This window comes from Balaenoptera physalus (assembly GCF_965194825.1).
Source record: "Balaenoptera physalus genome assembly, chromosome: 10".
Lineage (NCBI taxonomy): Eukaryota > Metazoa > Chordata > Mammalia > Artiodactyla > Balaenopteridae > Balaenoptera > Balaenoptera physalus.
This window is the reverse complement of record NC_138889.1, coordinates 106118167-106142918: the sequence shown is the minus strand read 5'-3', so window position 1 is coordinate 106142918 and position 24752 is coordinate 106118167. Positions and strand designations below refer to the sequence as shown.

Below are 24752 nucleotides of genomic sequence, written 5' to 3'. Positions count from 1 at the left end.
CGCCTCTTTCCCCCGGAGCGGAAGTACCCGCCCCCTTCTTCCTCGGCTTCTCATTGGCCGGTCCTGGCGGTCAGGGCCCGTCGGGGTCAGCTGCCTGGGCCCCGGAGTCGGTGAGCCTTCCCGTGTGTCCCGGCTCTGTCTCTCTGGCCGGCCCAGACATTTCTGCCCCGTTAGCCTGGTTGCCGGCCCCGCCTCCCCAGGCCCGCTTTGCGGGGCAGACCAGGAGCCTGGGTCGCTGGGGCTCGACTCCCCTGGGCCCTGTGGCTGACAGAGTGTCACCTTGGGCAAGTCTTGCCTGCTGGGCCTCAGTTTCCCTATCTGCACCAGGGAGTTAGGGGTGGGAAGTGAATTTAGAAATCTGAATATCCCCCTCCCCCCAGCTCTCACATCCTGAGGCTTTGTGACTTTCTGGGCAGCGTGGGGACATGGGAAGGTCCTTAACAGTCTCCACATTTCACTGCTCCCCACAGGTCTTGGCCATGAACGCCTCTAGAGGAAGGAGGCAGGAAGCAGCAGGGCCCAAGGGTAGAAGGGCTCACAGACCCCGGGAACAGGTGCGCCCCCTCCACCCTCACCCCTGCTCCTAATGTGGGAGGGCAGGGGAGGGGGACTCTGAGTCCTGCTCCCTGGGAAACGCTGGTGGGGTGGCAGTGGGGGCAGATGGGTTGTGCTGTTCCCGGGGAGCACAGGGACACCTCTCCCTCTGGTCTCCTACAGCAGATCGCTGAGTTCAGGGTGAGCAGCAGGGCAGGGTCACCACGGGGACTAACGGCCACCTCTGGGCTCTTTCAGGACCGAGATGTACAACTGTCCAAGGCTCTGTCCTATGCCCTGCGCCACGGGGCCCTGAAGCTGGGGCTTCCCATGGGGGCCGGTAAGTGAGCATCTTAGAGGCTGGGCCCAGGAGTGGTTGGAGCCCAGGGAACAGTGTGAGCCTGTCTGTGACTGCCTTCCCTCATGGCTCCCACCGCAGTCCTATGGGAACAGCACAGAAGGTACATCCCTTCCGTGTATAGGGAAGACCGAGGCCCAGAGCCCAGTATCATGTCCAGGGCAGACTGGGAGAGGAGCCTCTATCTGGGCCAGGCCTGGTGATACCTCCAGCCCAGTGGCCCAATAAACACTTATCCCAAGACTGGGCACTGCGGGGGTGTTGGGGCAACTGATGTTTATTGAGTGTCCACTCTGGGCTGGGTACTGTGCTCAAAAGGGTCACTTGATCTTTGTGACCCTCCATGAGGCAGATCCTATTCCCGTATAAGTTGAGAAACTGAGGCTCAGAAAGGAGAGACTTTCTTTTTCTTTTTTTTTAAAATTTAATTATTTTTTAAATTTTTGGCTGCCTTGGGTCTTCGTTGATGCGTGCAGGCTTTCTCTAGTTATGGCGAGTGGGGGCTACTCTTCGTTACGGTGCGCGGGCTTCTCATTGCGGTGGCTTCTCTTGTTGCGGAGCACGGGCTCTAGGCGCGCGGGCTCAGTAGTTGTGGCTCGCGGACTCTAGAGTGCACGATCAGTAGTTGTGGCGCACGAGCTTAGTTGCTCCACGGCACGTGAGATCTTCCCGGACCAGGGCTCGAACCCGTGTCCCTGCATTGGCAGGCGGATTCTTAACCACTGTGCCACCAGGGAAGTCCCAGGGGAGACTTTCTATAGGTCACACGGGCTCTGTTCTTGTTGCCTGTGGCTTCCCCTGTTAACTCTGGCCCAAGCCAGAGCAAGTTCAGCTCCTGACCACTCTACCTGCCCACAGATGGTTTTGTGCCCCTGGGCACCCTCCTGCAGCTGCCCCAGTTCTGCAGCTTCTCAGTTGAAGATGTGCAGCGCGTGGTGGACACCAATGGGAAGCAGCGGTTCGCCCTGCGGCCAGGGGAGCCCGGCGCCGGCCCTCTCATCCGGGCCAATCAGGGTCACTCCCTGCAGGTGGGAGCTAAGGGGACAAGTGGGAGAGCCATGTGAGACCCCTGTCTGTGAGGGGATCTCACTGCTGCCCATCCCCCCATCCATCCCAGGTACCTGAGTTGGAGCTGATTCCCCTGGAGGCCCCGCAGGCCCTGCCCCTGATGCTCGTCCATGGCACATTCTGGCGGCACTGGCCATCCATCCTGCTCAAGGGCCTGTCCTGCCGGGGGAGGACGCACATCCACCTGGCCGCGGGACTGCCTGGGGACCCTGGTGTCATCAGTGGTCAGTGCCCCCCCCCAAGCTACTCCCACCCATTCTGTCCTCCCAGGTCCCCCTCCAAGGGTCATAGCCTCTTGTCCAGGGGCAGCCCAAGCCCTGCATGCAGGAGCAACCCCCCACCCGCACCGCAGTGAGCTCAGGACCCCAGCCCACCCAGGTTTGATAACTACAATCCAGACGCCCCAGACCCCAGCTCCAATTGTCTACTCAGGCATGCGGCCAAATTGCGAAGTGGCCGTGTTCATCAACGGGCCCCTGGCCCTGGCAGGTGAGTCTGGACACAGCAGGTATTGCCCCAGGCCTTCAGAGAGGGCATGAGTCACATCTCTGGCTCTGTCTGCAGATGGAATCCCCTTCTTCCGCTCTGCTAACGGGGTGATCCTGACTCCAGGGAACGCTGATGGCGTCCTGCCTCCCAAGTATTTCAAGGAGGCCCTGCAGCTACGCCCTACCCGTAAGAACCACCACCCCACCCCTATTCTTTGTGCCTGAAGCCTGTGCCCTCTGCCCTCACCTCTTTCCCAGCTCCCAACCCCAGACTGACTTAGTTCTCCCTTCTCTAACCAACTCTTTTCTCTCTCAGGAAAGCCCCTCTCCTTGGCTGGTAATGAAGAGACAGAGTGTCAGAGTGACCCCAAGCACAGCTCCAGAGGAAGAAGGATGACCCAACAATAAAATATTTATTTTTTTTAAATGTAAAAAGATAACAAAAGAGAAACTCCAGTCTGAACCTGTGAGTCATCGTCCTGTAGCTGTAGCCAGTCTTCCTCATGTGCTCGGGGACTGCAGCTAGGTCAGGGGTGTTGGTCTTGGTCACTCACACAAGGGAAGGGCGGGTGCTGTACAAACTAGAGCCCACCCTCCCTAGCCTGGGGGATGGCGGAGTCTGGCCCAGCCAGGTCCCTGGTCTACACAAGGCCAGTGACAGTGGGTGAATGTGCCCAGCTCGGTCAGTGCACGTCTGGAGAGGGTGTGGGCAGTGAATCCCAATGGGTGTGGGCTTTGGAGCGGTCATGGAAGGTGGTGAGTGGGGCGGGGGCAGTAAGACAGGCTTCAGAAGGCCTCGTGGCCTCCCGTGAGCTGCAGGAAGAGGTCCTCGTCCAGCTCCTCCCCGCGGGCCCGCTCCCGCGTTGACAGGAAGATGTAGCCCCCGATGTACTCATGCACGATGCGGCAGCTGGCAGATACGCAGCTGAAAGCCACGTTGATGTGCTCGTCAAACTCGATGGCTACCTGTGGAGTGGGCAGTCAGAGGGCTGGTAGGGGGTGGGATGAGGGAGCAGCCCTGCCCTGGTTGGGTCTGGCCCAGCCCCGTGTCCCTCCCCCACCCTCACTCCGGGCCCACCTGCCGGATGTCCCAGTTGACGTTCCACTGGCGCATGTTGCTGAAGCGCCAGGTCTTGACCACGTCGCCCACGGCCAAGTCGATGCGGATCAGTCGGTTGTTGGCGATGCCCAGAATCTCGTCTTTTCTGCTGCCCTTGAACCTGGTGCCCAAGGGGAGAGTGTGAGCCGGGGCCCCACCCCGCATGGCCCCAGAGCCCTCCCAGACAGCCAGGTGCGGAGCTCAGCAGCAAGCTGGCAAGTAAATCACTTAGGTCCTCTGGGTCTCAAGTTCCTTATCTGGAAAATGGGGGTTAATCAATATAATCACGATGATAGCATGTAGCAGCGTCAGGCAAAGAGTCCGTGCTCTTCGATAGCAACTTTTTTCTTGTAGCATCGTCCTCCAGTTGCTCCTATCTTTGCAGGCTTGGAAAATGGGCAGTCAAAGGGGGCACTTCCTGTCACAGCAGCCACCCAACCCTGTCCTGCAGATCAGCTGCCCAAGGCCCAGAGAGGAAATGGTGTGTGGCAGAGCTGGGACGGGTGCGGGATCTCCTGCTCTCCCCGCCTGATCCCTCTCTTGTGTTTGCAGGATGGAGGGGGTGCACGCAGGGTGCCCTCGGTAAGGTCTCCCCGCAGAGGACAGGAAGGAAGCCTTCAGATGGCTTTACCATCTTCAGAGATGGTGCTTAGCAGAGTGGACTGGGGTGGTACTCATACCTGACCACGACATAGGAGATGCCGAAGTCAGGCAGGGACTGCCAGGCCTGAATGAAGCGCAGCTGGGCCTCAGACAGCGAGAGTTGGGCCACATTCTGGTGGGCTTCCAGGATCCGTGGAGTGAGCTGTGGGACAATGCTGGTGAGGGGCTGCCAAGGTCCCTGAGACCCCCTGCCTGTCCCCATCAGGAAGACAGGATGCTGAGCCTGGGGCAGGGCCAGTGCCCAGTGTGGGTCCACCCGAGTGCACCCTCTCACCGTTCAGCAAATGTGAGCTGAGCCGGGCCCTGAGGTGGATGTGGGCAGCTGGACCGTGACCACCCCCCCAGAGGGTGGGAACCAGCACGTTCAGTCTCAGGGACCCAGGTGGGAGAAGGAGCGAGTGAGCGTGTGCATTTCCAGAGGAAGGCTCTGTGGACATCCAGGGGCAAGGGTGGCCAGGTAAACTGTCTGGCCATTCCCGCCACCTATTCCCTCTGGCACCTGCTTGGCCTTGAACTTTCGCTGGAAGCGGGGGGCGACAAGCCCGTAGGGGTTGAGGCCCTCAGCGGAGGCGTCAGGGCCCTGGGGGTGGTTGCCCGAGCCCCCGCCGCCTGTCCGCTGCAGGCTGAGGAAAGCCAGGATGGCCTGCACCTCGCTGGAGTAGCTGCTGTCTGCCATGGTGCGGCCCTTGGAGGCCAGTCGGCAGCCGGCCATCCAGCGGGCATACTGCTGCTCCTGGGGTGGGAGGGGCGGAGAGGGAGGTGAGGGGCTGGCGAGGCTCTAGCTCAGCCCCCTGCCCTTGGCCTGGCTCAGCCCTGGCCCCATCCCCACTCCAGCCTCAGTCCTGGCCCCTGCCCAGCCCTCACTCACATCCTGGCACCGCAGGTAGATCTCACTCATGCCCTCAGGGGAGGGCACCAGGAGTTTAATGCAAAACTTCTGGCTTGAGACGTTGACATCAGGGACCACTTCACAGCCTGGAGGAAGAAGGGGTGGGCTAGGCTGGGGAAGGGAGCCCTGTTGAGAGGGCCCTGGGTGAACGCCAGCCCTGCACAGTGGCCACAGGTCAGAGGGCATCTTCCCCGCCCCCAGGAGGAGACAAGTGAGAGCCTTCACCCGGCCAGCACACAGCCCTTGTCCCTCTCCTGGCCAATCCGCCCTCACTCACCCTTGAGGTTGAGCTGCTGAATGGGGTCCCCGGGGGCCTCGTCCTGGCTCTTGTAGTAGGACAGCGTGGTCTCCTTGAACACTACCCAGTGCTGGCGGTACCCCTTCAGGGTCAGCTTCCGGGGCCTGAGGGTGAGGTGGGAGGTTCGTGACAGGCCCCCTCCCTCCCTCCTGTCCTCTCTCCACACTGGGCCCCTCCAGCCGGGCTGCCAATTCTGGGCCCAAACTCACCGGAAGATCCGGAGATGGTCCTTGAGTTCTGGGATGGTGGTGAGGCTGTCCTGGGGAGGAGAGGAGTCAGGGGGGACCTGGTCCCTGCACCTGACCCTGACCCCAACCCCTGACTGGGGCCCCTCCTCACCAGCACGTCCGTGGGCGCCGACCCCTCCAGCTTCACCTCCAGGTTGCTCAGGGCTACATCCAGGTCATCCAGCCCCGGGTCTGTGCCAGCCGGTTCGTCCACCTCCCCACTTTGGGACAGCTTGTTGATGTGGTACTGGGAGGAGCATGTGACCAAGGAGGGCTGAGCGGACAGCCGCTTAGCCCAACAGTGCCCTCAGCTGGGCTTCCCCGGAGATGGGCCCCCTCTGGAACACCCTCCCTGCCCTGGGCCTGGCGCGCACCTGTAGGGCGCGCACCTGTAGCCCCCCAGGGTCCCCAGGCCTGCCCGGCACCTGTAGGGCTGCAAACACCATCATCTCCTCCTCGGTGCAGTCAATCTCCTCCAGCAGCAGGTCCCACCGAGCCTGCTCGTACAGCTGCGTCAGCCTCACCGGCTCTGTCTGGAGTGGTGGGAGGGGGAGGCTGGGTTGGCCGGGTGCTAACTGCCCTGAACACCCCCTGCAGCCAGCTCCTGCGCGCCTCGGGCCTCAGTCCTGCCTCTGTGCTGTGCAAGCTCATTTGGTGGCTCCACAACCCCAATCCCAGCCTCCCAGCCTCCCAGCCTCCCAGCCTGCCAGCCCCATCTGCCCAGGCAAGTGGCAGCTCCTTCCCTCTAAACCTCTTTGTGCAGATATTGAGTATTTGTCTACTGCGTGCCCTGCATGCTGCTGAATGGACAAGGGGGACTGAGTAAACCAGTCAGTAAGTAAGTGAAGTGATTCAAGAGTACGATCAAAGCGATAAAGGAAGTAGCTTCCAAAGGGCACCTCACTTGTGTGCTCAGGCAGGAAGCCCACAAGTTTGATGGTGATGAGAGAGAATGGAACTGGGGTGCGGGGGCGGGGGGGCTACTCCACAGGAGGAAGCATTCCAGGAAAGCTTCCCTGGGGAGGTGACATGCTGCGCTGAGACCTGAGGATGGGCAAGCCACTGAAGGGAAGAGTGGTAGGAAGAACATTCCAGAGAGAAGGAACTCAAAGGGGGATCCCAGTTACCCACAGAAGACCAAGACCACACTCCCTCTGAAACCCACCAAAATTGATAGCAAAGGCATAAAAAGGATAAACCCCAAAGGACAAAGAAGAGAGAGGGGAGACAACTACAGCTGGTGAGAGATACCAACAAAATTTTGGAAGATGAACAAGCAAAAACATGAACAGGAACTGAGTTGCAGGGAAGGAGAGCTGGGATCTCACACACTTTTCCCTTTCTTGTTCTATGGCAAAAGCACTAATGAGTTTTGTGACCACCTAGAAGGGTGAGATAGGGAGGGTGGGAGGGAGATGCAAGAGGGAGGGGATATGGGGATATATGTATACATATAGCTGATTCACTTTGTTATACAGCAGAAACTAACACAATATTGTAAAGCAATTATACTCCAATAAAGATGTTAAAAAAAAAAAAAAAAAAGATCAGAAAGCCAACAGCAAAAAAACTAAGATCTGAACAAAGGCATCCAGTTCACATGGCGGACAGGCTCAGGTCTGGGATCCTCTGGGAGGCGAGGGTGGGCTGAAATGAGGACCACAGAAAATCTATAAAAAGAGCACTTCCCTCCCCACTCCCTGCAGCCAAGTGACAGCTAGCTGGCACCAGGTAGAAACCAGAGATTTACTCTCGAGATGCTGAGACAGAGGTACCCCTGCATTTGGTACATCTGGGTGTGGGGTGCATTGTGCTGAAAACAGCTGAATTAAGGGAAAGTTGGCATTTTGAAAGGGGAGACATCCCCAGCCCTTCCCCACTTGTCACCAAAGACATTGGCAATGAGCCTTCTATTCCCCAGTCAGGAGATCAGAGCATTCACTGCTGAGAAGCCAAAGAGAAAACCCCCACAGAAAGTGGCATTCCTGCCCCATCTTCCCCAGGAGGCCTAAAATGCCAAGCCCTATTCATCCACCCAGGGTTTCCAACTGGCTTCTTAGAGCCTTACTTCTAAATATGAAAAGACAGGCAGGGATTACCCACATTTTAGGAAAGCTGCTGGAATGAACAACAGAGACCCATGAACTATAGTCAGACAGGGGAAAAAAAGAGCTTGGAGGAAATAAAGACAACGCAGGGAGCAGAAAAAACTTCAAACACCAGTCAGAATCCTTACAGAGACAAAATACTGCATTCATAAAACAAGAACAGGTTGCTATTTTTAAAAGGAATGTGGGGCTTCCCTGGTGGCGCAGTGGTTAAGAATCCGCCTGCCAATGCAGGAGACACAGGTTCAAGCCCTGGTCCTGGAAGACAGCAACTCAGCCCGTGTGCCACAACTACTGAAGCACACGTGCCTAGAGCCTGTGCTCCGCAACAAGAGAAGCCTCCGCAATGAGAAGCCCACGCACCACAACGAAGAGTAGCCCCTGCTCACCCCAACTTTAGAAAGCCCACACACAGCAACAAAGACCCAATGCAGGGCTTCCCCGGTGGCGCAGTGGTTAAAAATCTGCCTGCCAGTGCAGGGGACACTGGTTCGAGCCCTGGTCCAGGAAGATCCCACATGCCGCGGAGCAACTAAGCCCGTGATCCACAACTACTGAGAGTGTGCGCCTACAGCCCGTGCTCTGCAACGAGAGAAGCCACTGCAATGAGAAGCCCGTGCACCACACGAAGAGTAGCCCTCGCTCCCCGCAACTAGAGAAAGCCCACGCGCAGCGACGAAGACCCAACGCAGCCAAAAATAAATAAATAAATAAATAAATATTTTTTTTAAAAAATAAAAGAAACGTGATTATAAAGTTATAGTAATTAAGACAGCATGGCATTCACAAAGAGAGACAAATTGATCAATGTAATCGAAGAGAGTCAGAGAGAGACCCACACATGTATGTTCACCTGACTTAAGACAAAGGTGACCTTGCTATCACTGGGGAAAGGACGCTCTTTTCACTAAATGGACCTGGGTCAATTGGATACCCATATGTTAAAAATTTTTTTTAATTTAAAAATTAAAGGGCTTCCCTGGTGTCGCAGTGGTTGAGAATCTGCCTGCCAATGCAGGGGACAAGGGTTTGAGCCCTGGTCTGGGAAGATCCCACGTGCTGCGGAGCAACTAGGCCCGTGAGCCACAACTACTGAGCCTGCGCGTCTGGAGCCTGTGCTCCGCAACAAGAGAGGCCGCGATGGTGAGAGGCCCGCGCACCGCGATGAAGAGTGGCCCCCGCTTGCCGCAACTAGAGAAAGCCCTCACACAGAAACGAAGACCCAACACAGCCAAAAATAAATAATAAATAAAAATAAATAAATTTTTTAAAAAAATTTAAAAAGTTTTTGTATCCCTACCTCACACTACATACAAATACCAATTCCATTTGGGTCAAAGATCTAAATATCAAAGTTAAAACAATAAAGTCTTTGGAGAAAAATAGGCCTACATCTGTGTGATCTTAGAATAAAAGATTTCTTAAACAGGGTGCAAAAAATATTAATCATAAAAAAAAATACGACTCAGATTATATTAAAATTAGGAGCTTCTGCTTAGCAAAATAAACCACTAAGAGAATGAAAAGGCAAAGCACAGAGTGGGAAAATATATTCACAATATATTTATCCGTCAAAGTACTCATGTATAGAATATATAAAGAACTCCTACAAAGCAATATGAAAAAGACAAGCAACTCAATATAAAAACTGGCAAAACTGTTGGAAAGAAACTTCACAAAAGAGGATATCCAAATGGCTAATAGCCATATGAAAAAGTTGCCAACTTGATTAGTCATCAGGGAAATGTAAATTAAAGTCACATAAAAAGCACATCAGGGCTTCCCTGGTGGCGCAGTGTTTAAGAATCCACCTGCCAGTGCAGGGAACACGGGTTCGAGCCCTGGTCCGGGAAGATCTCACATGCCGCGGAGCAACTCAGCCCGTGAGCCACAACTACTGAGTCCACATGCCACAACTACTGAAGCCTGAATGCTCTAGAGCCCGCGAGCCACAATTACTGAGCCTGTGTGCCACAACTACTGAAGCCCGGGCACCTAGAGCAAGTGCACCGCAACGAAGAGTAGCCCCTGCTCGCTGCAACTAGAGAAAGCCTGCACGCAGCAACGAAGACCCAATGCAGCCAAAAATAAAAACAAACAAATAAATAAATTTTTTTAAAAAAGCACATCATTGGTTGCCTGGGGTTGGGTGTGGGATGAGGAATGACTGCAAATGGGCACTAGAGAACTTTCTGGGGTGATGGAAATGTTCTAAAACTGGATTATGGTGATGGTTGCACAACAGTATAACTTTACTAAAAATAAACTGCTTACAGTGGGCAATTTTTATTGTCTGTAAGTTATATCTCAGTAAAGCTGCTTGAAGAAACAAACAAAATACCATGTGAGATACTATTATACACCTACCAGAATGGCTAAAATGGAAAAGGTAGGAAATACCTGCTGGTGAAGTTGTGGAACAACTGAAACTCATACACTGCTGGTGGGGGTGTATGAGTGTGTAGTTATCTAGTACAGCTAAACCAATGCCTGCCCCACAACCCAGCAATTCCACCTCTGGGTATATACCTTATAGAAACGTGTACATATGTTCACCAAAAACATATGCTGGAATGTTCACAGTATCTCTATTCATAATAGCCCAAACTGAAAATTGCATAATGCTCATCAACAACAGAATGGAAAATTAGTTGTGGTATATTGACAGCGTGGAATATTACACACCAGTGAGAAATATGCTACCACTATATGAACATGGATGACTTGTACAAGCATAATGCTGAGTGAAAAAACCCAGACACAAAAGAGTATAGACTGCGTGATTTCATTTATGTAAATTTCAAATACAGGCAAAACTAATCTATGGTGTTAGCAGTAACATTAGTGGTTCCCCCTGTGGGAAATACTGCTTGGCTTCTGAAGGCTGGTAAAGTTTTGTTGGTTTACATTTGTGAATATTTCTAAATGTATGTTACACTAAAAAACAAAACAAAACAAAAAACACTTCAGAAAGGAACAGTCAGAAAATAAGAGCTCTTAGAATTTAAAAAGACAGTTGCAGAAATTAAAAATTCAATGGCTCATTTGGAAGATAAGTCAAGGAACTTTCCAGAAAGTAGAACAAAAAGACAACAAGCATTAAAAAAAAGAAAGAAAATATAAATGTCTAATTTTTTTCTTTTAAAAATTAATCTAGGAGGTCTAACATCTACTAAGTTCCAGGGGGAAAAAAAAAAGCAGAAAAATAGAGGGGAGTAAATTATTAAAGAGATTGTATAGAACATTATTCTAGAACTGGAGGACCCTGATTTGAAAGGGCTCAGCAAGTGTGTGGGACAATCAATGAAGAAAGATTCATACGAGGACATACTATTGAGAGATTTTTAAACACCAAGTGATAAGGAGAAGATTCTTTTGTGTTTTTGCTTTTGTTTTTGTTTGGTCACGTTGCATGGCTTGCAGGATCTCAGTTCCCCTACCAGGGCTTGAACCCAGGCCACAGCAGTGAAAATGCTGAATCCTAACCACTAGACCACCAGGCAACTCCCAAGAAGATTCTTAAAAGCTTCTGGAAAAAAAAAAAAAAAAAAAAAAAAGCTTCTGGGGCCTCCCCTCCCCTTTCAAGAAAAATTAAAAGGGTCACACATGGAAGGATTGAAAATAAAAAATGGCATTGGACTCCCCAACAGCAACACTGGAAACTAGAGGACAATGGGAAGGTGGCTTCAAAATTTGGCAGGAAAATGTTTCAAACCTAGAATTCTGTACCTAGCCAAACTATCATGCAAGTGAGGGTAGAACAGCAACCTTCCCAAACACGCAGGATTTCAAACCACTTAGGGGAAGCTATTACTATTTTACCATTTTAGGGGAAGCTATTGAAATATATGCTCCATCAAGATGAGGGAGTCAGTCAAGAAAAAGGAACACAAGAGATCCAGGAATCAAGAAATCCAATATAGGAATTCCCAGGAAATAGTGAAGGGAGGTTCAAGGACAACAGTTAAGCAATGGGTCTAGACTGCTACCATTCCATGGTTCTGACCAGGAAATAACACTGACTGATATCCTAAGGTGATCGATCATTTTGAAAGGGGCATTGTCCTTAGGTTGCAATGTTGGAGGGGCTTGGTTATGGAACATCCCACCTCATCACTCTGAAGATGCCCCATGGCAAGCCATAGACTCACAGAGAGTGTCCAGATAGCCTTTTGGGGTCTCTCTTCTAACTGTACACAGACAGACAATTAATAGAAAAGAAATAAACCAAGAAAGGAAGTATAGTTACTCTGTGGCTTAGCTAAGAACGTTATTTATATGTGTTACTATTTACAGCCACACTCACGTTGTTTTAACCAAAAGCTACAACACAGCTCAACTGGAAAGATGCAAAGAGATGCGTGTGTTGTGGGGGAAGGAGGGAGGATATAAGACAGATAAATCTTCACCTTTCATACAAAGTGAATAGATTATGCGTGAAATGAAAAAGTCAAGGGAATAGACATATATAAGCTTGTCATATAGATGTAAACACTAGAATAGAAAGCTACAGAGGGGCTTCCCTTCCCTGGTAGCGCAGTGGTTGAGAATCTGCCTGCCAATGCAGCGGGCACGGGTTCGAGCCCTGGTCTGGGAAGATCCCACATGCCGCGGAGCGGCTGGGCCCGTGAGCCACAAGTACTGAGCCTGCGCGTCTGGAGCCTGTGCTGCGCAACAAGAGACGCCGCGACAGTGAGAGGCCCGCGCGCCGCGATGAAGAGTGACCCCCGCTTGCCACAACTAGAGAAAGCCCTCGCACAGAAACGAAGACCCAACATAGCCAAAAATAAATAAATAAAAATAAATAAATTTATAAAAATAAATAAATAAATAAAAAGCTACAGAGTCAAAACCTATAGTCTCTAGGGATCAGAAATCTGGGAAAGAGAGAGGTGGGGCAGGGAACTGTTTTGTTTTGTTTTGTTTTATTGTTATTACTATTAGGACAATTCAACTCTTTAAGCCACCATATGTTACTTTGATTAAAAATAAAATTTAAGGGGCTTCCCTGGTGGCGCAGTGGTTGAGAATCTGCCTGCCAATTCAGGGAACACGGGTTCGAGCCCTGGTCTGGGAGGATCCCACATGCCGCGGAGCAACTAAGCCCGTGAGCCACAAGTACTGAGCCTGCGCGTCTGGAGCTTGTGCTCCGCAACAAGAGTGGCCGTGACAGTGAAAGGTCCGTGCACTGCGATGAAGAGTGGCCCCTGCCTGCCGCAACTAGAGAAAGCCCTTGCACAGAAACGAAGACCCAACACAGCCATAAATAAATAAATAAATTTTAAAAAATAAATAAATAAAATAAAATTTAAGCTTTTTTTTTTCTTTTGACATGAAACACAGCTTGTGGGATCTTAGTTCTCCAACCAGGTATTGATCCTGGGCCCTCAGCAGTGAGAGCACAGAGCCCTAACCACTGGACCTCTAGGGAATTCCCTAAAATTTAATTAAAACAAAGAAAACGACAAAGACCAAACGGATTTTAGATACTGGACAACAGACCACACAGAACAGGGATCCCTGAGAGAAGGGAAAGGAGAGGACCCCAAACGGAGCCCAGCATATTCCCTGAGGTGAGCAGGTGCAGTTGAGAATCTGGGGAGTCCAAGGCAGCTAGAATTCATGGGACAGAGTGTTGCAGAGGAGAGAGCTGCACAGAGAGAAAACTCTGGATGGAAATCAGCAGAGGGCTCCTCTTTAGTCATTAGCTGGGTACTGATCAGCACATGTGTATAAGGAAATAACTCCAGGCTAGAAAGAAACACTAAAAGGAGCAGGTGGAACACTTACCAGAGCTCACATGAGGGTCGGAATAGTTCATATTCCCAACACAGATTAGAGAAGCCTCATCATATATATAACATCAGAATACTCAGAACACGTGAATTCCCTGGTGGTCCAGCGGTGACCACTGCCAAGGGCCGAGGTTCAATCCCTGGTCAGGGAACTAAGATCCCACAAGCCGTGTGGCAAAAAAAAAAAAAAAAAAAAAAAACTCAGAAGGCTCTTGCCACAATAATGGGGTAAATTAGCCCTAGATTAAAAGATGGTTTTTTTCTGATCTAATTAATTATTATTTAATTATTATAAAATAATGATTAGTTCATGTTCAAAGCAAACCTTAGAAGGATCAAACTGTTTCCAAGTGTCTTAACTTCATCCCCAAACAATGTTTAAAGATATTTAAAGCACTACCAAAAAAAAAAAAAAAAAATCCAGGACCCAAGAACATAAGATTTGTAGTGTCTGGCATCAAATAAAAATTTTCCAAAAAACAAAAAAAATTTCCAGGCATGAGAACAAGCAGAAAAATACAACTCATAATTAGGAGATAAATAGTCAATAAAAGTAAATCCAGAAATGACACAGATAATAGAATTAGTAGACAAAAACACTAAAAAAAATTATTTTAAATATATCCTGTATGTTCAAGAAGGTAGAGAAAAGCATGAGCATGTTAAGGAGAGATGGAAAATATTAAAAAAGGTCAAAATTGAACTTCTAGGCAGGGTATTAATGACATATTAGACACGGGAGAAGAAAAGATTAGTAAACTTGAAGACAGAGCGATAGAACTATCCAAAATGAAACACAGAAAAATAAGACGGGGAAAAAACAAAACTGAACAGAGCATCAGTGAGCTGTGGGATGATTTTAAGCAGTCTAATAGTCATGTGATCAGAATCCCATAAAAGAGGGGGGGGGGCAGAAAATATATCTGAAAAAATAAAGGCCAAAATTTTTCCAAAGTTGATGAAAACTATAAACTCAGATTGAGGAGGCTCAATGGACCCCAAGCATGAGAAACCTGAAGCGAACCAAGGCACGTGATCATCAGATTGTTTAAAACCAGTGATAAAGAGAAAATCATAAAAGCAGTCAGAAAGGGGCTTCCCTGGTGGCGCAGTGGTTGAGAATCTGCCTGCCAATGCAGGGGACACGGGTTCGAGCCCTGGTCTGGAAAGATCCCACATGCCATGGAGCAACTGGGCCCGTGAGCCACAGCTACTGAGCCTGCGCGTCTGGAGCCTGTGCTCCGCAACAAGAGAGGCCGCGATAGTGAAGAGGCCTGCGCAACGCGATGAAGAGTGGCCCCCGCTCTCCACAACTAGAGAAAGCCCTCGCACAGAAACGAAGACCCAACGCAGCCATAAATTAAAAAAAAAACAAAAAAAAAGCAGTCAGAAAAAACACGCATTACATACAGATGAACAAAGAGAGACAAGCCACAAGACTGTGAGGCAGAATTTTTAAGGAAAAAGAAATGTCAACCAAGAACTCTACACCAAATAATATCTTTCAAAATCAAAGGCAAAATAATGACTTATACAGACGTACAAAAGCTGAAAGAATTCATCACCAGTAGACCAGCTTGACAAGAAATGTTAAAGGAAGTCCTTCAGGCAGACAGAAAATGATACCAGCTGGAAATCCAGATCGATACACAGGAATAAGGAGCACAGGGAATGGTGAGTGTGTAGGCAGAGAGAAAAGACTGCTTTCCATATTTTAAAAATGCATTTGCAGGACAATTTGCTGATGGAACTGTTCTGTGTCTTGACTGTATCATGTCAAGGTCCTGGTTGTGATACTGGTTGGGGTAAACTGGGTAATGAGTCCCCAGGTATCTGAGATCTCATGTATTAGTTCTTACAACTGTCTGTGAATCTACAGTTATCTCAAAACTAAAAGTGTAATAAAAAAATAATGGACTGTGCTCGCTTTGGCAGCACATATACTAAAATTGGAACGATACAGAGAAGATTAGCATGGCCCTTGTGCAAGGATGACATGCAAATTCGTGAAGCGTTCCATATTTTTATATGGAATCTAAAAAAAAAAAAAAAAGTGGTCATGAAGAACCTAGGGGCAAGACGGGAAAAAAGACGCAGACCTACTAGAGAATGGACTTGAGGATACGAGGAGGGGGAAGGGTAAGCTGGGACAAAGTGAGAGAGTGGCATGAACATATATACACTACCAAATGTAAAATAGATAGCTAGTGGGAAGCAGCCACATAGCACAGGGAGATCAGCTGGGTGCCTTGTGACCACCTAGAGGGGTGGGATAGGGACGGTGGGAGGGAGGGAGACGCAAGAGGGAAGAGATATGGGGACATATTTATATGCATAACTGATTCACTTTGTTATAAAGCAGAAACTAACACACCATTGTAAAGCAATTATACTCTAATAAAGATGTTAAAAAAAAAATGGACTGGTTAAAGTAAAAATAATCATGATGATGACTCAACAATTCTACTCCTAGGTATTGATATATACCCAAGAGAAATGAAAATATATGCCCACTCAAAAACTTGTACATGAATATTCATGGCAGGATTGTTCATAACAACCAACCAGTGGGGGTAATACAAACATCTATTAACTGATGAATGGATAAATAAAGTGTGGCATATATGTACAATGAAATATAATTTTACAATAAAAAGGAATGAAACACTGAGACAGGCTACAAATGGATGAACCTTGAAAACATTATGCTAAGTGAAAGAAGCCAGCCACAAAAGGCCACATATTGCACGATTTCATATATATGAAATGTCCAGAGCAGGCAAATCTATAGAGTCAGAAAAGAGATTAGTAGATGCCTGGGGCTGAGGGGGGGTGGGGGATAAATGAGGAGTGACTGTTAATGGGTGTGAGATTTCTTTTGGGGATGATGAAAATGTTCTAAAGCTGATTGTGGTGATAGTTGCACAACTCTGTGAATATACTAAAAACCATTGAGTTGTACACTTTAAACGGGCAAATTATATGGTAATGAATTATTTCTCAATACAGCCATCATCATAATAATAACAGCAACAGGGAATTCCCTGGCAGTCCAGTGGTTAGGACTCCGTGCTTTCACTGCCAAGGGCACGGGTTCGATCCCTGGTCAGGGAACTAAGATCTTGCAAGCTGCGCGGCGCGGCAAAATAAATAAATAAATAAATAAATAAATAAGAATAGCAGCAACAAGGATGACAATGTATCGTGGGCTTTGACGTATGTAGAAGGGAAGTGTGTGATAACAAGAGCACAGAGGCTGGGAGGGGAAGAGGGGATCCCACCGCAAGGTTCTTACACTGTAGTGAAGCGGTATTTCGCTGGATGGTAATTATAACCCCTAAAGCAACTGCCAAAAACAGAAAAAAAAAAGCAGCATAGATAATACACTCTTATAAAGGAGATAAATGGAATCATGAAAACTACTCAATCCAAAAGAAGGCAGGGGTGGGAATTCCCTGAGGTCAACTGGTTTAGTACTCCGTGTTTTCACTGCCAGGGACCCAGGTTTGACCCCTGGCGGGGGATCCCGCAAGCTGCGCAGCACAGCCAAAAAAAAAAAAAATTAATTAAAAAATTTAAAAAATAAAAAGAAGGCAGGGAATATTGTACAACACAGGGAACATAGCCAATATTCTATGATAACTATAAATGGAGTATAACCTTTAAAAATTGTGAATCACTATACGGTATACCTGTAACTTAGATCATATTGTTCATCAACTATACTTCAATAAAAACCAACAAACAAAAGAAGGCAGGGAAGGCGGGAAAAGGGCACAACAGTCTGGAAGAGAGGAAGGAGCAGGGATGTGGAAGGAGAGGAAAGGGAGGCCGGGCGGGTGGGAGGGAGTGGGCAGCGCCAGGGCCAGATCAGCATGGTCCTGGGCCACAGGCACCCACAGCAGCCTTTTAAGCAGGATTGACAGGACCTAATGCACCTGTAAACGTTCATTCCAGATGCTGCGTGGAGGTTGGGGAGGCCAAAGGAGGAGAGAGGTCCATTAGGAGGGGTTGCAGCAACCCACACGCGAGAGCCTGATGCTGGGCAGATGAAGAGACAGAGAGGAACGGGTGGTTTGGGATGTCTAGTTCAAGGAAGGATCAACAGGACACAATGAGGGATGAGATGAGAGGGAAAGGGAAAGAAAGACCCAGAATAGTGTAAGTGCGGGGATTTTGCCATGAGTCCATGGTGGGAGGATGTGCTGGGCAGACTTGGAATCAAGAGTTCTGTTTCAGAACTTCCCTGGTGGCGCAGTGGTTAAGAATCCACCTGCCAATGCAGGGGACACGGCTTCGATCCCCAGTCCAGGAAGATCCCACATGCCGCCGAGCAACTAAGCCCGTGCGCCACAACTACTGAGCCTGTGCTCTAGAGCCCGTCGAGCCACAACTACTGAGCCTGCGTGCCACAGCTACTGAGCCCACGCGCCACAACTACTGAGCCCATGCATCGCAACTACTCAGCCTGTGTGCTGCAACTACTGAAGCCCACGCGCCTAGAACCTGTGCTTTGAGAAGCCACCGCAATGAGAAGCCTGAACACCGCAACGAAGAGTAGCCCCGCTCACCCCAACTAGAGAAAAGCCTGCGCGCAAAAACGAAGACCCAATGCAGCAAATAAATAAATAAATAAACAAATGAATAAATAAATAATTTTAAAAGGTTACTATGTCCAAAACAAGTAGGCTTATCCTAGTGGAAGGCTACTTTCAAAAAAAAAAAAAGAGTTCTGTTTCAGGCAGAAGCTGAGATGCCCGTTAGGTGCCAGAGCAGAGACAGCCAGTTGGACATGAGAGTCTAGAGCTCAGGGGAGAGAGGTCTGGGCTGGAGGTGGTAAATCTATAAAGAGCACAGAGATGATCCTTAAATCCAGGAGGCTGGAGCTTCCTGGGAGAAAGGGGAGAGAGAAGGAGGCTGGGGATGGAGCCCTGGAGCCCGCAACTCCCAGAGGTGTGGAGAGAGGAGGAAGGGCTGAGGAACCTGGGCAGGGCAGCTGCAGACCCCTGTGCGCGTGGGGATCCCAAGTGGCCAAGTAAGAAGTGGATGGCGAACTTCCCTGGCCGTCCAGTGGTTAAGACTTCACACTTCCACTGCAGCGGGTTTGATCTTGTATGCCACGTGGCACAGCCAAAAAAAAAAAAAAAAAAAAGTGGACGGGAAGTGAGCAGGGGACAGATGGCATGGAGGGCGTGGTCACCTCAGCAGGACAGGGACTCCAGGATAGAAGACTCTAGGATAGAGGTGGCTGAGGAGAGAGAGGGAGTCGAGGGGCACCCACAGGAAAGGCTTCCGGGGAGCAAAGACGCTGGACCCCAGGGTTCTAGAGACAATGGCATTTAGCAGTTTTGCAGTGAAGGGGTGCAGAGAAGTGGGGCCACAGGTAGAGGGAGCACCTGGAGGTTTTCCAGATGGATTCATGGAGCCTGTTGGTGGCCGGTGGGGACGGCAGGCAGGGAGGGAGAGAGGCACACAGGTGGCTGCCCGCAAAGCCTCGTCTTTCACCTGCCCCTAGTCCCTGCAGGTCCCAGTGCCACCGCCTCCAGGAAGCCTTCCCTGAGTGCAGGTGTGGGTGCCTCCCACCTGAGCAGCCTTCCCAGGGGCACCTACAACCATCTACACTGAGCTGTGGTCATTATCTCCCTGACGGTCCTTGAGAAACAGGTCTTGCCATCAACTGGGGCCCAGCACCATGTCGGTGGAGTTAATAAACGGGTGTGGATGGACAAATGGACAGATGGACAGACGCCTACAAGTGTCTAACATTCCCAGAGCCCAGACCCCCGAAGCAAGGTCCCCGTGTCCCACTGATCCAGACACCCCTTCTCCCTGACCCAGCCCACCTTGGGATCCAGGTCGAAGAAGCTGTAGTACTTGAAGCGCAGCCAGAGCATGTCCCCAGCCTTGACACCCTGCTGCATGAGGCACCGCGACGAGTCCAGCCACCTGGGCCGCAGCGCAGGCAGAGGCAGGGTCAGGGCCGAGCCGGGGGCAGTGGGGCGGGCTGGGCAGGGGCTGGGGCGAGCACACCCATGCAGGAAAGGCCTGGGGACAGGCGTGGGTTTGGGACGAGCAGGACACAGGGGAGGGTGTGGGCTCTGGGAGCAGAAGCTCAGGCACAAGGGCAGGTGAAGACCCGGCAGGCGAGGCACCTGCTGTGGAGCTGGGTCTTGTCCAAGAGGGAGCTGGGCCGAGGCAGGCGCTGGAGCAGGAGGGGGTCTGGCGGTGCCAGCGGCCGGCTCAGCATGCGGTAGCAGGCCTCGGTCTGGGCACTGTCTGAGAAGTGGGCTGGCATCCCCCGGAACGACACAGGTGCCACGCCTGGAGTGCGGGTCACGGTCAACCAGGCCCGGCCCCGACCCCAGGCGTCCGGGGCCTGCCCTTGTGGCCGCCCCTGGGCTGCCCCGCCTGCACTCACCCCCGGCCAGGACGACCTTGGTCAAGTCATACACCTCCTCCTCCGGCTCCTTTTCCTTCTTCTTCTTCTCCTTCTTCTCAGGAGCCCGGAGCAGAGACATCTCCTCAGGGTGCCGGATACCTGAGAGGAGCAAGGGTCTCGGTGGGGGCTGGGGTCCTGCCCTGTGACTGCCCGCCCCACCCACGGGCAGCTTGGGGCAGGGCCCAGCCCCACAAGCCGGGTGGGGAACAGATCAGCAAGACCGAGGTGACAACAGCTGGGCCTGGAAAGGGAGGGAACGTGCCCCCTGGCAGGACCCTTGCAGGGGGCAGAGTGGGGACCAGCCGGGACTCACTGAGGAGCCGGCAGACGGCAGCCACAGCCTGGAAGAGGGGCTGGGAGAAGCTGGCTCGGAGGCGCAGGGCACGGCGATTCGGCAGCCGCAGGAGGACAGGCCGGTGCTGGGGCCCAAAGAAGAGGCGGGCGTCCGCCAGGATCCCGTATTTGTCCAGTGTCCAGTGGGTCTGCAGCAGCCATTGTCTTTTCTGTTCCCACCAAATGGCATGGTCTGACCAGTCCTGCTTCCGCTCTGTGAGGCCACAGGCAAGGGGGGACCACGTCAGCCTTGGAGGGCCCTGCCCCCAGTGCTGAGCACAAGCCTGGAATTCAGAGGTGGTGACCGCCGCTCCCCTGCCCAGGCCAGGGGCGGGGCCAGGCGGGGTTGCCTTGGGGGCTAGGACGGAGGTCACGGCAGAACGGCTCTTTGCTGGCTCACCCTGCTTGTCCCCTGGGCTCAGTTGCTACTGAGGGGAGTCACTTCCCAGGGGAGCCCCCAACCCAGAATCTCAGTGCTCCCGCCTCACGCACTCCAGTGCCTTGGGCTCCCCCGTACAGCACCTCCTGTGTCCTCCCGCAGTTCCTGGCTTCATGGCTTCTCTCTGGCATTCCCGGGAGCCAGAGGCAACTGCGGGGCCTGGGGTTGTGCCGGGCACGCAGCAGCAGGCACTCCATAAATATCTAGCGGTTACTAGCTCTGTGACCTTTGCCAAGACCTGAACCTCTCTGGGCCTCAGTTTTCTAGCTCCTGAGATGTGAGCAGCAGTGGACACTGAGTGACCCAGGCATGCGGCCGCATCAACACAGCGCATTGGCCTTCGGTTAGAAATGCGAGCACTTCGAGGTCATGCAGCTAGTGAAGGAGGACACGTGCTCTCCTCTCCACCTTCCCTTCAGGAGCCTGAACTGGTGCCAGGTGAGCACAGTGGAAGAGCAGAGCCCACTAGTGTCAAAGCCCTTCCTGGGGAGTGGTCCCGTCCTCTGCCGCACCCCCCTCCCTCTTCCTCCTGCCCTGAAGTCGCCCTCTGTGCCTTCACTCTGTTCTTGGTTTTATGGCACCCACTCCCCGTCTCCTCCTGACCCTTTGCTCTTGTTCTGTCTCGTTGGCCCCCTCTCCTGGCCTGCCCCCGTGCTTCCCCGTTGGTTCAGTCAGAGGACCCTCTTCTCCCTCCTTAGCCACGGCCTCTTCCCGGGGTCTCACCTAGTCTACGGCTTCATCTTCCTGCTGTGAGCCCCAGGCCAGAAACCCCCAAGCCACTGGCTAAGGGGCACGTCCACTGGCTTCGATCATTCCAGAAACCCTTGTTCACCAGCCCACGTGCCCGGCTCTGGGACTATAAACGCAGTGACTCCTAGTCCCAGCCCTCAAGGTGCTCCACTTCACCTCGCTCTGCCTGACACTGGACAGAGGTGCCCCCTCCCCTCATCAGCTCCCTGGGGGCTGGGTGACAACGGCTCTCCTGCCAGGCCCGAGCTTCCTCCCTTTCACTTTTAGCCACCACATTTTACCAATGCCAGCCCTCCTCCAAACTCACCTGTCCATCCTCACCCGACCCAAGGGGCCTGCCTTAGCCTGACAGCCTCCCACTGGAAACCCTTCGGCACAGCTGCTCTCCACCTCCGGGATGGAGTCCAAGACGCCTTATGGCATTCACCCCAGCCTCGCTTCTTGTCATAGTCCAGGAGTCCTCCCCAGCCTTGGGGCTCCGATTCAGCACCGCACGTCCCCGTGCCCCAGTGTGTCGCCTCGCTCCTCCCTGCTGTGGCCCCCTCTCAGGATTCATATTGTCCCGGGCTAGGTGCAGCAGCCAACACTCAGCCCTGTGCCGGCAGCTAAAGGGCGGGTCCCACCTGCCCGGCTGCGCTCCAGATCAGGGGCTGGCCCAGCCAGCATGGCCGTCAGTAGACCTCTGATGTGCTAAGGAATGAGTGGGAGTTGGGGGGTGGGTGGGCACAACAGTATCCTCGGGGCTGGGGACAGGATCTGGAGGGACTTGACCCCGGGGGCCCAGCAGCGGGTGGAGGGGTAGGTCCAGCTGGCCGCTGGTTCAGGCCTCTCGCTTCGCTGTGGGCCATGCCCCGGGGCCAGCCGGCTCTTCTCCTGGAGCACCTGGTCTTCACCCTCTCCGCCCTGCTCGGCCAAGCCTGCCTGAGTCTCTGACACCCGGTCTCCTGAGGGACCCTCTACTCTCCACTTCTGCTTTCACAACCTCCTTGGGCCCTGCCTTCTGGAGGCTTCCCTCACCACCTCAGCCCTGTGGCCGGGCTGCCCTGAGGCCCCGTGCTGTCCACAAGCCACTGACCTCCCTCCCAGGCCGCCCACGGCGGGTTGGCTGGGTCTGAGGAAGCCCACTCACCCCCACCGCCGGGGGACCCAGGACCCAGGCTGGCCGGCACTATCGCGGGCCTGCCTTCCGGCTCTGGCTATCGGAGCGAGCCCGCCGCCCTCCCAGGAAGGGGCAGCCCACACCCCCAGCAGGGAAAGGCGATGAGAAGCCCCCGTGTCAGTGGCCCTGCTCCCCTCCAGGGCTGATACCACAGGCGGCTGTGCTGTAACTTCCTGTGGGGGCAGGGCCTTCCCACCCAGGCTGGGCCTGTCACCCGCCTGCTGAGGGCTTCCGCCCGCCCGGGGAGAGGGTGTGGGAGCCCGTCCCCAAGTCAGCAGGATCCCCCTCTGGGCTCCTCTCGACCCCCAGAATGGGACCTCTGCCTCAGCCCAGGCAAGGCCTCTCCTGCCCCAGAAGTGGGTGAACGGAGGACCGTGGCCAGGTCTGCTCCTTGGGGTCTTAGCGGAACCCGTTGGAGCGGGAGGGAAGGAGGAAAAACAGTGGGAGGGAGGGGAAGTTAAGTTGGGGAAATGTCTTTTTTGGAACCAAATGATTAAGCTGGTGCCTGAGTCACTGTGACTCCATTATCGAGGGCCACGCAGCAGGGCTGGTCCGGAAGCGCCAGGGGACCCCGTGGGCAGCGGGGGCGGTGGGCACTCACTGATCTCCTCCACGATCTTCAGGAGCACCCCGCCGATGTGTGACTCCCCGGTGACGCGGAGGGTGACCGACTCGGCCTCGGGGTCCTCCTCTCCTACAAACACCCGCAGCTCCCAGGACGAGTCGATGTAGTCCCCTGTGGCGGTCTTCATCCCCGCCATGGCTGCGGCAGCTCTGGGGAGAGGGTGGGAAGGAGGCAGGGTGGGCAGCTGGGGCCTGGTAGGCTGCCTGTGGTGCCCGGGACAGGCGGGGTCCCAGAGAGCAAGCCCGTAAGCCAGAATGCCACGGCGGCAGCAAGACGCTGGGAGCTGAGTTGTTGCCGGCGAACCTCAGACCCTCTCTCCATCACAGATGACTGGGCTGAAGGGACCTTCAGAGTCTATGTTGCCCAGCCCTCTCCCTTCTTGCAGACGGGAAGACGAGGCCCGGTAAGAATAAGAAGGGCCTCACTCAACATGACCCAGCTCGATGCCAGAGCTGAGCACAAGCTCCGTCAGCTTGCTCAGCCCACAGCCCAGCCCAAGCCCGCACTGGCAGCTGCCCACCCTAGAAATGGTTGTGAGCCCAGGTCAGAAAATAGCTCCAGTCAGGCCCAAAGATCAGCTCCATCATCCCAAACCAGCCGAAGCCTCTCTAGGGCAGTGGAAAGTCCAGGCTGCCACATGGAGAGAGGCATGCTGGGCAGAGGGGCTGCCGGAGGGCGAGGAAGAGAAGGGTCCTTGGGTCTCCAGCCACCGGCCGGCTTACCTTCCCTGCAAGGGGTTGGGGCTGGAGGTGGGGGTCGGAGCGTCAGCCACTCCCGGCTGCAGCCTGCACACCTGCAGACCACTGCGTGCTTCCTTCTCCTCTCTCTCCGTGGAGCTTCCTTCAGAGGGCAGCCCTTGCGCCTTATCAGAGCAGGGCGGGCCTGGCCCCTCCCCAGGGCGTGCTGGCACTGGGGGCAGGAAGCAACGGCCAGCAGCACCGCGGTGGTGGCGCGGCAGGGGTTCCAGTGGGGCCCTGCCTTTGCTCCCAGTGAGCACAGGAAGCAAGTGGGGCTTGTGGACCCCAGACCACACAAAGGGTCCCGTCATTTGGAGGGAAGCTCGTTTCAAACTAGAGAAGCCACCTATTTATGTTCCCTTGTCGGAGCCATCTCTCATCTCCAACCTGTCGTGAGGTGGGGGTCCTTGGGCTGTAAGCATCACTCAGCTGCAGAGAGGGAGAGTGGTGGAGTTCAAAGGGTTGGATCTGGGTTATTTAGGGACCTGGCAGGTCAAGTCAGCTCAAGCCCCGAATGTCCTTTATCACCACAAAGTAGATCCTTAAAGGCCCTGAGGGAAACGACTTCCTTATGTCTTTCCTGTCCCCAGTTAAGGGCCTCTTTTCCAAACTTGTCAACCTTAGAGCTGCCCAGAGGAAAAGCTGAACAGAAATTGGCCCCTGATGTTTCACGACCTGCCTCCCCCACGCCTTCAGGTTTCAAGACTTCAGACTTGCCACCTCTACTGTCCCTCCACCTGCAT

General features: G+C 52.9%; 2 protein-coding genes across 4 annotated transcripts; one reads left to right on the top strand and one right to left on the bottom strand.

Annotated features, from left to right (window-relative positions):
- Nucleotides 1-23: 23 nt before the first annotated feature.
- TRPT1 (tRNA phosphotransferase 1) lies at nt 24-2911 on the top strand. Of its 3 annotated transcripts, none has more exons than XM_082477442.1 (8): nt 24-110; nt 471-554; nt 793-874; nt 1751-1920; nt 2010-2184; nt 2393-2449; nt 2525-2635; nt 2765-2911. In XM_082477442.1, exons 2-8 carry the CDS (start codon nt 480-482, stop codon nt 2854-2856), a joined length of 762 nt encoding a protein of 253 aa, XP_082333568.1. In that variant the 5' UTR covers nt 24-110; nt 471-479; the 3' UTR covers nt 2857-2911. The 3 variants fall into 3 exon arrangements, with proteins under 3 accessions (XP_082333568.1, XP_082333567.1, XP_082333566.1); XM_082477440.1 differs by lacking the exon at nt 24-110 and adding an exon at nt 179-284; XM_082477441.1 differs by lacking the exon at nt 2393-2449 and having other exon boundaries at nt 34-110.
- Nucleotides 2843-24122, bottom strand: FERMT3 (FERM domain containing kindlin 3). Its single transcript, XM_082477409.1, has 15 exons — nt 23995-24122; nt 23249-23421; nt 20280-20513; nt 19946-20065; nt 19680-19848; nt 19371-19473; nt 6050-6157; nt 5737-5871; nt 5607-5656; nt 5377-5501; nt 5079-5185; nt 4710-4943; nt 4228-4352; nt 3527-3668; nt 2843-3414 (listed from the first exon to the last, which is right to left on the bottom strand). The coding sequence occupies exons 2-15, from the start codon at nt 23406-23408 to the stop codon at nt 3235-3237; spliced, it is 1992 nt and encodes a 663-aa protein (XP_082333535.1). The 5' UTR covers nt 23409-23421; nt 23995-24122; the 3' UTR covers nt 2843-3234.
- Between the last annotated feature and the right edge of the window lie 630 nt (nt 24123-24752).